The 12,660-nt window shown below is 38.9% G+C and overlaps 1 protein-coding gene across 3 annotated transcripts in view; it reads right to left on the reverse strand.

Annotated features, from left to right (window-relative positions):
• Window positions 1-12,660, reverse strand: part of col13a1 (collagen, type XIII, alpha 1) — a 200,598-nt gene that overhangs the window by 95,878 nt on the left and 92,060 nt on the right. For all 3 annotated transcript variants that reach the window (XM_049601203.1, XM_049601202.1, XM_049601204.1), the window contains exons 15-20: window positions 11,740-11,781; window positions 11,611-11,628; window positions 11,032-11,058; window positions 10,807-10,851; window positions 8,112-8,138; window positions 6,625-6,669 (exon numbers count right to left, since the gene is read on the reverse strand). In XM_049601203.1, coding sequence (XP_049457160.1) covers window positions 6,625-6,669; window positions 8,112-8,138; window positions 10,807-10,851; window positions 11,032-11,058; window positions 11,611-11,628; window positions 11,740-11,781 — 204 coding nt within the window. The remainder of the gene's footprint in view (window positions 1-6,624; window positions 6,670-8,111; window positions 8,139-10,806; window positions 10,852-11,031; window positions 11,059-11,610; window positions 11,629-11,739; window positions 11,782-12,660) is intronic.

The raw sequence follows: 12,660 nt of genomic DNA on the forward strand, positions 1-12,660 counted from the left end.
AAAAAGATGCAGAAAAATTGGTCCACGCTTTTGTTACCTCTAGGCTGGACTACTGTAACTCCCTATTATCAGGTTGCTCTAATAAGTCTTCAAAAACTCTCCAGCTAATCCAGAATGCGGCGGCACGTGTACTAACAGGAACTAATAAACGAGATCACATTTCTCGTTTTAGCTGAAATCCTTCTCCTAACTTACAGAGCTCTAAATGGTCAGGCTCTGTCATATGTCATGTCTTAGAGAGCTCATAGTGCCCTATTATCCCACCAGAACACTGCGCTCTGAGAATCAGGGTTACTCGTGGTTCCTATAGTCTCCAAAGGTAAAACAGGAGCTATAGCCTTCAGCTATCAAGCACCTCTTCTGTGGAATCATCTTCCTGTTTCTGACCGGGAGGCAGACACCGTCTCCACATTATAAGATTAGACTTAAGACTTTCCTTTTTGATAAAGCTTATAGTTATGGCTGGCTCAGGCTTATTTTGGACCAGTCCCTAGTTAGGCTGACATAGGCCTAGTCTGCCAGGGGACCTCCTATAATACACATCCTATAATACACAGAGCACCTTCTCTTCTCTCTCTTGCCTTTGCTAATATTCATGTCCTATTACTGCATCTTGCTAACTTGGCTCTACTGTATGTCACTAACTTGGCTTCTTCTTTTGAGCCTTTGTGCACTACTATCTGTCAGGTTACCTTGTATTGCAGCTGAGCCTGGATCGTGTGATGTGGTTGTGCTGTTGCTGTGGTCCTGCCTGAAGCCTCCAACTGCTGCTGTTATTATTAGTCATACTTTTTCTGTTATTATACACATATGATTATTGCCACATACATATACTATCATATATTAACATATACTTACAACATATTGTTCCACAATAGCCGTAAATATTATTGTAATATTATTACTTAAATTAATGTTGTTGTAAGCTACTGTCATTACTATCTGTCCGGCATCCCTCTCTGTCTCTTTATGTCTAATTTTGTCCTATGGAATACTGTATATTTATTATGTTGATCTGTTCTGTACGACATATTTTGCTCAGTTGTAATAACACGGGTATCAAACGTAAAATTGCAATTTCTGTTACCAGAGTGCATCCATAAAGACTGTACAAACACTTGAGAAAAGAATGCAGATTAAACCAATAAATATCAACAAGTACATTTCCCATTAATACCCAATAATCAGGATCAAGAGACACACATTTATCATGCATGTATCTTTGCAGAAGTAAAATTTCAGCATACTCCTACTGGAAGGGATAATATTGCCATCCCTGCAGCTACGACTTCAGCCACTGTTAGAAATTCAGACACTGCTACTGCTTGCTTCTTAAATAACTTTTCTTATGGCACCAAGTGACCACTGAAACAATACAAAAAACATTAATTCTGTTATAATGTCATTACTGTATCCTGAAAATCTTGATAATGTCTAATCACACATCATCAGCATATTGTAGCCTAATGGTGTCATTAGGGCTATACTTTTCTCACTCATGTGTCAATTAGAAGGTACAGATACAGGGCACTACATCTTGACATAGTGTCTCTTAGTGCACAGGAGCTGGTGGTCAGATGAAGGCATTGCCGGATCTCCATCATTCCCACTAGCCCCAGAAGGACCTGAGTGCTGATGGCTCTATATGCACAGAGGAGTTCATTAGAGACGTTCCCCAACAACCAACTACCTCAAGCAGGAAACAGCTCCCTTTGATCTATGATTGCTCCAAACAGCTTGTGGCATTTACTCCAGTCACCTCAAAAGTTTGTCCTTTGTTCTATTTTAATATCATTTTTTCCATGACATACATTGGGTGTAGTCCCACGGGGAGCTGTCACACTTGCATGCCATGTCATGATTTATCAATAGGCTAATCTCTTTATTGAAGCCATGCAGCCACAGGCTTTCCACTTCAGAGGAAAAGTAAGAAGGCATGAGTTGAAACCAATCATTCACCCTCACACTCACAGGAACTGCAATAATCTTCCATTGATGCTGCAGGATCACTTGTTTTCATTATTTGTACTGCAGCCAAGTCATGCTGTCACACTTAGTTTCAGAGAAAGAAGATGGAGACATGGAGCTGGAATTTTCATAAGAACTTACAAGTACAAGTACCACGTGCACACTAAACATTGAAATAGTGTGCCTGGTAACAGATGGACAGGATTAAGCTTAGATATATGTATCTGTGTGCTGAAAAGCTCTTATAAATTCATTAAAGATTAATTATTTAAATTTATTATTATTATTATTATTATCATTATCATCATCATTATTATGATGTATTTTTGTAATGTGATAGTATTCATTTATGATAACAACTGTTTTGAACAAAAATAACTACACATAATATATCAGCAGGCTAAAAGAACTACTTAGTAGATTTTTGGAGAAACTTCGGATCAGAAATTTGATTTAATCATAAATACTTAAAAAAAAAAAAGTAAACATTTGTTGAAAAAGTAAATCAACAAAATGTGGGACACATGGCCATGGACATTTTGTTTTTGTCATTTCTTCTCACTACACCACTAACTTTGATTTTTATGCAAACTGAACACAACATATGATTGTCACACACATGCACAAGGAGGTGGAGGGGACAGTAAAAACAATCTGAGTTTTACAAGCAGCATCTATAGTCCTACAATCTGTGAGCAGAGGTTCCGTATCGGCCTGTTTATTACTCAGTACCAACAATTTATAATGAGCCAAAGAAAATAGTTACTGCAAAAAGGTTACAATTTTCTAATATCTCTGTACACAACAGTTCAAAATACATTCAAGTAAATGAAATGGCTTTGATTTTGTTTTGTTTTTTGTTGGGTGTTTTTTACATTTCAATTTACTGATAGAGAGACAAAACAGGAAGTAGTGCATAAAGATGAATGGTCACTGTTAAAATAAAATAAAAAAAATAAATAAATAAAAATCATCAACATGTCTCTTAGACCCCATCCCAACTAGGCTACTTAAGGAAGTTTTACCTTTAGTTAACACTCATTAGACATGATCAATATATCTTTATTAACAGGCTATGTACCACAGTCTTTTAAGGTAGCTGTAATTAAACCTCTACTAAAAAAGCCCACCCTGGATCCAGAGGTGTTAGCCAACTATAGACCCATATCTAATCTTCCCTTTCTTTCAAAGATCCTTGAGAAAGTAGTCACAGACCAGCTGTGTGATATTCTCCATGATAATAATTTATTTGAAGAATTTCAGTCAGGATTTAGAGTGCATCATAGCACTGAGACAGCGCTAGTTAAAATTACAAATGATCTTTTGATTGCTTCAGACAAAGGACTTGTCTCTGCACTTGTTTTATTAGATCTTAGCGTGCCATTTCACACAATTGACACAATTCTGCTACAGAGACTGGAACATTTAATTGGCCTAAAAGGTTCTGCACTGAGCTGGTTTAAATCTTATTCATCTGATTGTTTTCAGTTTGTTCATGTTCACGATGAATCATCCTTATGTACTAAAGTTTGTTTTGGAGTTCCACAAGGGTCTGTGCTCGGACCAATCCTATTCACTCTATATATGCTTCCTCTAGTTAACTTCATTAGAAATCACTCTGTAAATTTCCATTTTTATGCAGATGATACACAATTGTATTTATCGATGAAGCCAGAAGAAACTAATCAATTAACTAAACTTCATAACTGCCTTAAAGACAGAAAAACCTGGATGAACACAAATTTCCTGATGTTAAATTCAGACAAAACTGAAGTTATTGTTCTGGCCTCTAGCACTACCGTAAGAAACCTCGGAGTAATATTTGACCAAGATTTGTCTTTTAATTCTCATTTAAAACAAACCTCATGGACTGCAATTTTCATCTGCGTAATATTGCGAAAATTAGGCCTATCCTGACCCAAAAAGATGCAGAAAAATTGGTCCACGCTTTTGTTACCTCAAGGCTGGATTACTGTAACTCCCTATTATCAGGTAGCTCTAATAAGTCTTTAAAAACTCTCCAGCTAATTCAGAATGCAGTGGCACGTGTACTAACAGGAATTAAGAATCTTTTTAGCTTCTCTGCACTGGCTCCTTGTAAAATCCAGAATTGAATTTAAAATTCTGCTGTTAACTTATAAAGCTCTAAATGGTCAGGCTACGTCATATCTTAGAGAGCTTATAGCTCATATTATCCCACCAGAACACTGCGCTCTGAGAATGCAGGGTTACTTGTGGTCCCTAAAGTCTCCAAAAGCAGATCAGGAGCCAGAGCCTTCAGCTATCAGGCTCCTCTCCTGTGAAATCATCTTCCTGTTGTGGTCCGGGAGGCAGACACCATCTCCACATTTAAGACTAGACTTAAGACATTCCTCTTTGATCAAGCTTATAGTTAGGGCTGGCTCAGGCTTGCCTTGTACCAGCCCCTAATTAGGCTGACTTAGGCCTAGTCTGCTGGGGGACCTCCTATAATACACCGGGCATCTCTCTCTCTCTCTCTCTCTCTCTCTCTCTCTCTCATGTCCTGTTACTGTATCTTGCTAACTCCGCCGTACTGCATGTCACTAACTCGGCTTCTCCTCCGGAGCTTTCGTGTTCCACTGTCTCGCAGGTTAACTTATATCACAGCGGTGCCTGGATAGTGTGACATGTGTGGTTGTGCTGCTGCCGTGGTCCTGCCTGATGCCTCCTGCTGCTGCTGTTATCATTAGTCATACTTCTACTGTTATTAAACACATATGATTATTGTCACATATGTATACTATCAGATATTAATATATACTTTTAACATATTGTACCACAATAGCCGGAATTATAATTATAATATTATTTCTTTCATTAATGTTGTTGTAAGCTATTATCATAACCGTCTGTCCTGCACCTCTCTCTATCTCTGTCTCTCTTTCTGTCTCATTGTGTCATACGGATTACTGTTAATGTATTATGTTGATGTATTCTGTACGACATCTATTGCACGTCTGACCGTCCTGGAAGAGGGATCCCTCCTCAGTTGCTCTTCCTGAGGTTTCTACCATTTTTTCCCCCCGTTAAAGGCGTTTTTTGGGGGGAGTTTTTCCTTATCTGCTGCGGGAGGGATGTCGTATGCTGTAAAGCCCTGTGAGGCCTATTGTAATTTGTGATATTGGGCTTTATAAATAAAATTGATTGATTGATTGTTAAGAATAATTGAACAAGGTGGTTGATTTAAAAACTTAATTGCTGTCTTACCCTTTGCCCATTCTATGTCCTCCAGCTGGGTCGCGCATTGCTTCTAATTTGCAGTGAAAAGAAAAAGGCAGAAATAACTTTTCATTTGGTCAAAGAAGTTTGACTGTTGGAAAACTCTCTCCTTTGTCATAACATCTTTTCCCTCTGTCATCATCCGTTGCTGTTCCCATAGTGAAAGTAAAATTAAAGTTGATTTCAAAGACAGCGCTTATTAGATCAGTCTAAAGCAAAGTGCTAGAGTATTTCACCAGTTTGACAGATGGGACATGGTCCTGACGTGGTAGCTTTGTCTGCTTTCTTCATGGCTCGATATGGACCTGTTGCCTGCTGGGGGCTTTGAAACTGAAGAGGTATAGTCTAGGGAAGTTATCATTTGTGGTCAGCATCATGCAGATAGTAATGGCTATTGTGTATACCACAAAACCTCTACCTGACCCATTTTATTTTACTCTGCCACAAGGCACCAGCAGCCAACTCTCTGAGATTATATACAGAACAGATTTCCCTTTGGTTAATGGAAGCCTCAGCTCCTTTGGTGACCATACCCTAACATTGAAGGATCGGCCTGCAAAACCACTTTCTCTTTATTATTAATAAACACTAAAAGCTTTTCCAGATCACTGTTTCCTGTGGATACCAACTAAAATGCACTTTCCTTGAAGTTTTCTGCTTTTGACTTTTTTTTCCTCTTCCCCCATTTCTCCATCTGTGAGGCTTAATGGAGAAAACACACATCCACATTGCTGTGACTGCTACTGCCATGCTATCGTGGCCTAAGAAGAGCTGCTGCAGGTCAACTGGGACTGGGACTCCTATGTGTAGTCATCATAAAAGTGGAACCGATATATTATATCAATAAATTTGAGGGCCCAATGGAAGAATTCAGGGAAAAATAGAGCAAAAAACAGACCCATAAGTTACTTCACAGTTCACTTCACAGCAAACCTTAAGGCACAGCACCAACGCTGAAATGTTTCTATTAGACAGATGGAATCCAAGCAAATTAAACAAAGAACATAATAGGCCAGATAAGCCATGACGACAACAAATGAAGAGATCCCAAATACATGTGCACAATGTGCGTTTTTGTCAGGTAAAGCCTCTGAGATGGCACATCTGAATACTGACATATTGAATGTATCAATACAGCAAAACTCCATGTCCTAACAAACAGATTTAAATTCATGAGGGACGAACTTATTTGTTATTTATGGTCAAAAGCAGAGAGCAGCTTCTGAGATAAAATCCACTAAGAGATCAATTTAAAGCAAGTTTCATTTATCCAGACTCCAGTGGCCACGTTTGTGATCTCGCCATGCATAAGTAGACCTTGACATGCCACACACACACACACACACACACACACACACACACACACACACACACACACACAAACTCACACAACTCCATGCTTGACTTTCACTCTACCTTCTCTCCCCTCTCTCCAGGGAAACCCCTCTTTCCTTCATCTCCCTACAGAGTGGTGGAAACATCAGCTCAGAGAAGCAGTGGAGTAGTAAGAACAGACACACCCTTTCAACCAGGGTAAAGGAAAGACAAGCAAATGCTTGGGGAGTACTCCTTCTTGACGTAGACCTGACAGGGGGAGATCTAAATCTTCAGAGAAGACATCAGGGGCCTTCTATCATGTTGGTCCCTGGACAGAAGTGGCAAGTAGTTGCCTTGGGGGAAAAAACATAAACAGTAGCCAGCGGAGAGATGATTGTTCATCCAGACCGGCTAAGGTGACTTAATGCTAACCCACTTTGATTAACATGGGAGACTTAAAGTTTATTCTAGACCCAGAATCAGACTCAATGATCATGTTTACAGTTAAAGGTTTCTCATATAAAAAGAAAGCTAACCATTCACCAATATTCGCTAATAGTAGGGTTAAGGCCACCTTTACACTAAGCCCAATCCTAACCCAGACCCTGACCCCAGAATGTAGTGACCCTAACCTTTCTTTGTTGAATGAAGTCTGTCTTTATATCAAACTATAAAGCACAACTCCCAAAGCAACAAAGTTCCATGTGGGCAAACTATGCACACAAGGCACTGATGTTTTCCATTCTTTCCAAAGGATTGACAGGCTAGGTAATATAGACACAAGCAATGCAAGGTCCCTTACTCTCCAATTACATCTACATCTAAAAACATAAGCTAAAGCTAAAGTGAGTCAGTGGCAACTAGTAACATAAGTTATAATTTTCTAGTATTTGTTAGTATTTTTGATGAAAGTTTTGGGGTTTTATTCCCTGAAAGTGCAGACAACTTTTTATATGCCGTCAAGGTTTGACAAAACAATTCCAAATCAATCTTTTTCTGGAGCTTCAAAACATATCACACAGTCCTCAAATCAGGGCTCAGACTGTTATCAAAAGCTCTGAAATCAGCTGGGACCCTTAAGATGTAAATTGTTGTCAAATTACTATTTCCATCTACAAAATTTGACTTTTTTTTACAAGGAAGCAAATATTCTCCCACTTCTTAATGGTATAGTAGATTGGAAAATCTGGAAAAATGCACTATCAGAGAGCTGAAAACTGACTAATTTCCCTTCTTTATGAAAGTTGGAATCTCAGAGATTACACAGTTCAATGTATCTGTTTGTGTGTGTATTCAGATATACAGTCAAGCAAGTTCCATTAACCAATTACAACCATAAGATGCATTTGAAGGCTCCAAAAAATCTTAGTGGATCTTTTAAGAAGATTCTTTAATCAAATAAAAGAAGAGACATCAAAATTAGATTAAAAGAAATGCACATATTATTTTTGGTATTTTATCAATGCACAGCTCAAGTTAGAAAGGCTAGATAAGGGTCTTGGACTTGGACATCACCATTAAAATCTGGGCTATGGCTCTGAACACCATAGCCACCATACAAAAAATGAAAACGTAAAAAATCATACCTTAATGCCTTGGTCTCCCTTAACTCCCTGTGAAGCAAAGTAGAGATAGTTACAGTAAATGTAACAACTGACAACAACCATAGTAGTCCACTGGATGGAGCCCAAGAGCCTCTGTAAGCATAAGCCTAAAATTAGCAGTGAGCACTGTCTCCAAGCTTCACAGAGTAGATGTGCAAACTGAAGAGACATTTGAATTTCACCTAAGAAGTTGTCGTGCAACCTCTGTAAAAAAAAAAAAGCCAGATAATAGTGCCTGTGAAGGCCTCTCCTCTGTCCTCTTAGTGACCCTTAAGTCAGTCACATGATGTGCTCATAGCAGAAAACACAGTCAGGGCTCTAGGCTGAGTTCATGGGAAAACAAAGTGAGACCGAAGAGTAGTTGAATTTTACAAGGCAATAATCTGCACAGAAGCTCATAGCAACAAGATTCTTCCAGCAGTCCCAGTCTCAAAACTTGAGCTTCAGGCATAATCACTTTCACAGAGAGTCATGTTCTAGATACAGTATAGACTGTGGTTCTGCTGTGACAGCAGCAGCCAAAGTGTTTGATGATACCCAGATGACTGATATGTTTTGCTTTAGCTCCCTGGAGTTTAGTGGAAGGGGAAGACTAAAAGTTATAAATTGCTGAACAATATGAATTAATTAATAACATCTTTACTTATAACGAATGACTTAGTCATGAAATTCAAAACAGCAAATGGCAAAATCGTGGTATTTTAAAAGCTTCTTCTTCTTCTTCTTTTTTTTATATTAACAATGAATTAAATAACCTTGTAATGCTGAGGCAGCCAATTTTAAAACCTTTGAGGATCCTCGCCAAGTCAGCACTCCACAGTTTTTCATGGTTGGTCACATATAATTTCTTACACACAGTGTGGATTTAAATGCTGGTTTTATCCCCAAGCAAATGTTTTATTTTTCTCTGACACTTTGTGTTGGGCATGCTATGTGACAGTGTGGAGTGACCTTCAAAATGCTGAGGTGATAAATAGCAGTTCTTATTGGCTATTGTAGCTGTTTTCTGTGACAAGCTCTGATAAAACTGACCACTGCCTACTAGAGACAGACAAGCCTGTCAACATAGCGGATGACAGCAGCTAAAGAACAACAGGCTTTGAAGGAGAGCGATTACTGGAGGTTTACAATGTGAGGCGATGCAAGAATTGGCTGTTGTTGCCGCTAGATATTTTGTGATATTTTGTGTGTCTGGGCCTTACATATCAGTACTGTAACAGCATGAATAGCTGTGCATCAAAATCCAAGTGGCAGCTGGCTTGACTGGGTTTTCACAAACAACAGATGACTTGCCCACAGTGTTTTAGAGTGGTGCTCTCTCTTGTCTGTCTGAGCACTGTCAGTGTCCTTTTTATGTTATCAGTTACAAATTTGATTTTCATTGCATGAGAAAATGAATGTGGGGTGTGAAAGCATGTAAAAAGTGTTAACTGCATGAATCTCAAAGTGTGTGAGTTGACAGTGCTAAACATGTTAGCCATAGTAACTTTAAAAGATGGAAATTTGTCAGATGTTGCATTTTCTGCTTGTTCCACTGCCCCTAAGGGACCAGTGATATCAACAGTCTCAAAAGAGCTCAGTATCATTTACCCCAAATCCTTTTCAAATCATCCATACAGCTTCTGTTGCTCACTGTCACTCAAGTGAAATTTGAGCTTGGTAGAATAATTCCTTCAACTTGAGTACTCACTCAAAGCTTCAAAGCCAAGATTACATCCTTTAACCTGCCATCCGTGTGTATGAATGTTGTGTGTCCGTGTTTGTTTTTGTGTGTGTGCGTGCATGTGTGCGTGCGTGCGTGTGTGTGTATTTAGTTCATCCCTGTTTATCCAATACCAAGGAGACTATTGTACAATAACCCAACAAACACTTTCCATTAAATAAATGTCAAAACCATAAATGTGGCTGCAGATGCTACCTGCATCACTTTGTGAGGTCAGGGCTAAGGTATATTTTATAATATCACTTATTAACAATTTTCAAAGCTTTATTTAATACTACTTACAGTAAAACTGTAGTGCTTGCTAGGAAGGGCAAAATGATGCAATTAAGATGGGGGACAAAATCCATGGTCTTCACTCTTTAAACTCAAGCTAATATGGGGCTTCAGCCATCTGCATTAGACAAACAAATGGGTGTCTCGTATTTTCTCTAGAACTGCTCCCTCAACCCAGTATGCCTAACTGAAATGCTCTAACACGGAGATGCTTACAGATGACAAGATCTGAACATGTTGTACTTCTTATTGTGGTATGTGTATATTGATTTGTACTTTGTGAGCTTTGTTAGTTTAGTATGTCCTCTTATCAAGTGCTGTAGTTTGAAGTTATTGTTGTGTTACCTTAATAGCTCTGTCTCATCTTTTCTAGGGAACTGTTCACACGTGATCAATCACATGAAAAAAACAAAACAAAAATCATCTTTGGTTGAAAACATTTGTTTTGGTTGGTTTTGTCTTCTATTTCTCACAGTGTAATTGTGTTAGAATTACCAGTATGGAGGAATAATTACCCATTCCATTGTACATATGGCATGTGACTGTTGTATTTAGGTACATGTCAAGAGCTGTGAGCATATGATTCAGAGTTTATTGGAATCTTTATAATCATGAAGCTTTGAGTGGAAAAAGAAAGTTAAATTCAAACATGAGAAATTATAAAAAGAGAAGCGGGAATACCTTTAAGCCTTCAGGACCTATTGGACCAATATCACCTCGATCTCCCTGTGAAGGGACAGGCAAATATTGTATTTTAACACTGATTCATGATGAAAAATCTGGCAATCACTCGATGACCAATGCGGAGAGTAGACTGTGTACTGGAAGTATTTCCTTGCTAATCTAACCACATCCTAGATTCTATGGACCATATGCTTTGTCAAAAGTGAAACACAGACAGCTCACCTTTTGTCCTGGCACACCTGGCTCACCCTGCACAGAGAAAACAAGATATAGAAGTGTGTGCATACAAAGTACATATCCAGCCAGTGTAACACATTTAGAATTTGTTTAGAAAAATATACAGAACCACAGGGGGCTAAAGCTTTATTTGAAGGCTTCAACATTGTGTTTTCTATCCAGATGCTTCTCTGATGGTGCCACAGCCCAGCTCATCTGCTCATGCTAAAGTCCATCACACATGAAACCCACTCCCAGCTGTGAGATTCAGCTTGTTTTTCATGGTGAGAGGCATTTACAGCAATTTGACCCACACAATCTGAATTCCTCTTATATAATAATCTGTGACCATTAACGCATTGCGCAGAGCAGAGCTGTGCAGAGTTTCTGTTGTGTAGGTGGGGAGCAGCTGCACAGAGACCAAGTGGAAATATCTTGACCTTATCCCTGTTTAATGTGCCTTGTTTTTTTTTCCGGCCTGATTGTGTTGTCTGTAATAACTCCAGAGTCATCAGGAGACTCCTCAAGTTTTTCTTTTTCAGAATTTTTATCTTGCTGTTTAGACAAGCAGAGAAATATGTTTACCTTCAGTCCTGGTAAAAGCTGCAGAGACAATGTCAAAATTATGATAAGGTTAATATCACACCAACACACTTCAGTTGTGAGAAGATTCTAGGAAAATAAAAGTGGCGGACTCAATGAGCCAAAGCTTACCCTGGGGTCTTTTCCTGGTTTGCCTGGTTCACCGGGCTTACCCTGATGGTGAGAGCAAAAATTCTTTAAATAAAATCCACCAAACTATCTTCAATACCAGTCCCTCGATGTCATGTAAATTGCAACTATGCTTTTCATGAAAGCCTTACAGTTAAAACCTAACATTTTCCCACTGATGTATCAGATTTGAACATGCACCTTAAACTTTTTAAACTAAACAGCTCTACTGGTTAAATTGACTCACGGTTTTATGTATTTAGGTTGCAATACTGATATGATGGCAGAATGTCCAGGGGTCTCGTTTATAATACGGTGTGTACAGACCATAATAAAAGTGCACAAAGCCAAAATGGTGTGCGCCAAAAAGTACTGTGATTTATAAAAAGGTTGTTTTAACAAACCCGTCCTATAGCTTTAATTGGATTGCCTTCAAACTTGGTTTGCGCAAGCTTCGCTATATTGTGATCAAAAGTTATTACAAGATCTACCTTATGTAGATGAACACGCCTGCTGAGGAGCGTTGAATTTTGATGTCTTGCCATGAAACACGAAATTGCTTTGTAGAGGTAACAGATAACATCTTTTCTTAAATATATCATTATGAAAATAATGTGGGTTGCACAGGGTAGTGGCCACAGTAAAATCAGACTATCAGCGTTTACATTGGTTAGTGGCTTTGCAATCTTTGTTCACTGGTGCCGAAATTTCGTGGAAAAAATCTGCTTTACGGCAGGAAACGCATCATGTATTGCGAAACTGGTCGGTCAGCCAGTCAGGGACTGGAGCTGGTCCTTATGAGGAGTTGGGCATGAGATAGTTGAGTCACGAGCACAATGGCAGACGGACAAAGTTTGGAAACAAGTGAAAAACGGCCTAGCAAAAGAAAACAAGCTCCTCTGTCTGATGAGGCACAGAAGGGCA

Source organism: Epinephelus fuscoguttatus, linkage group LG16 (genome assembly GCF_011397635.1).
Source record: "Epinephelus fuscoguttatus linkage group LG16, E.fuscoguttatus.final_Chr_v1".
Classification (NCBI taxonomy): domain Eukaryota; kingdom Metazoa; phylum Chordata; class Actinopteri; order Perciformes; family Serranidae; genus Epinephelus; species Epinephelus fuscoguttatus.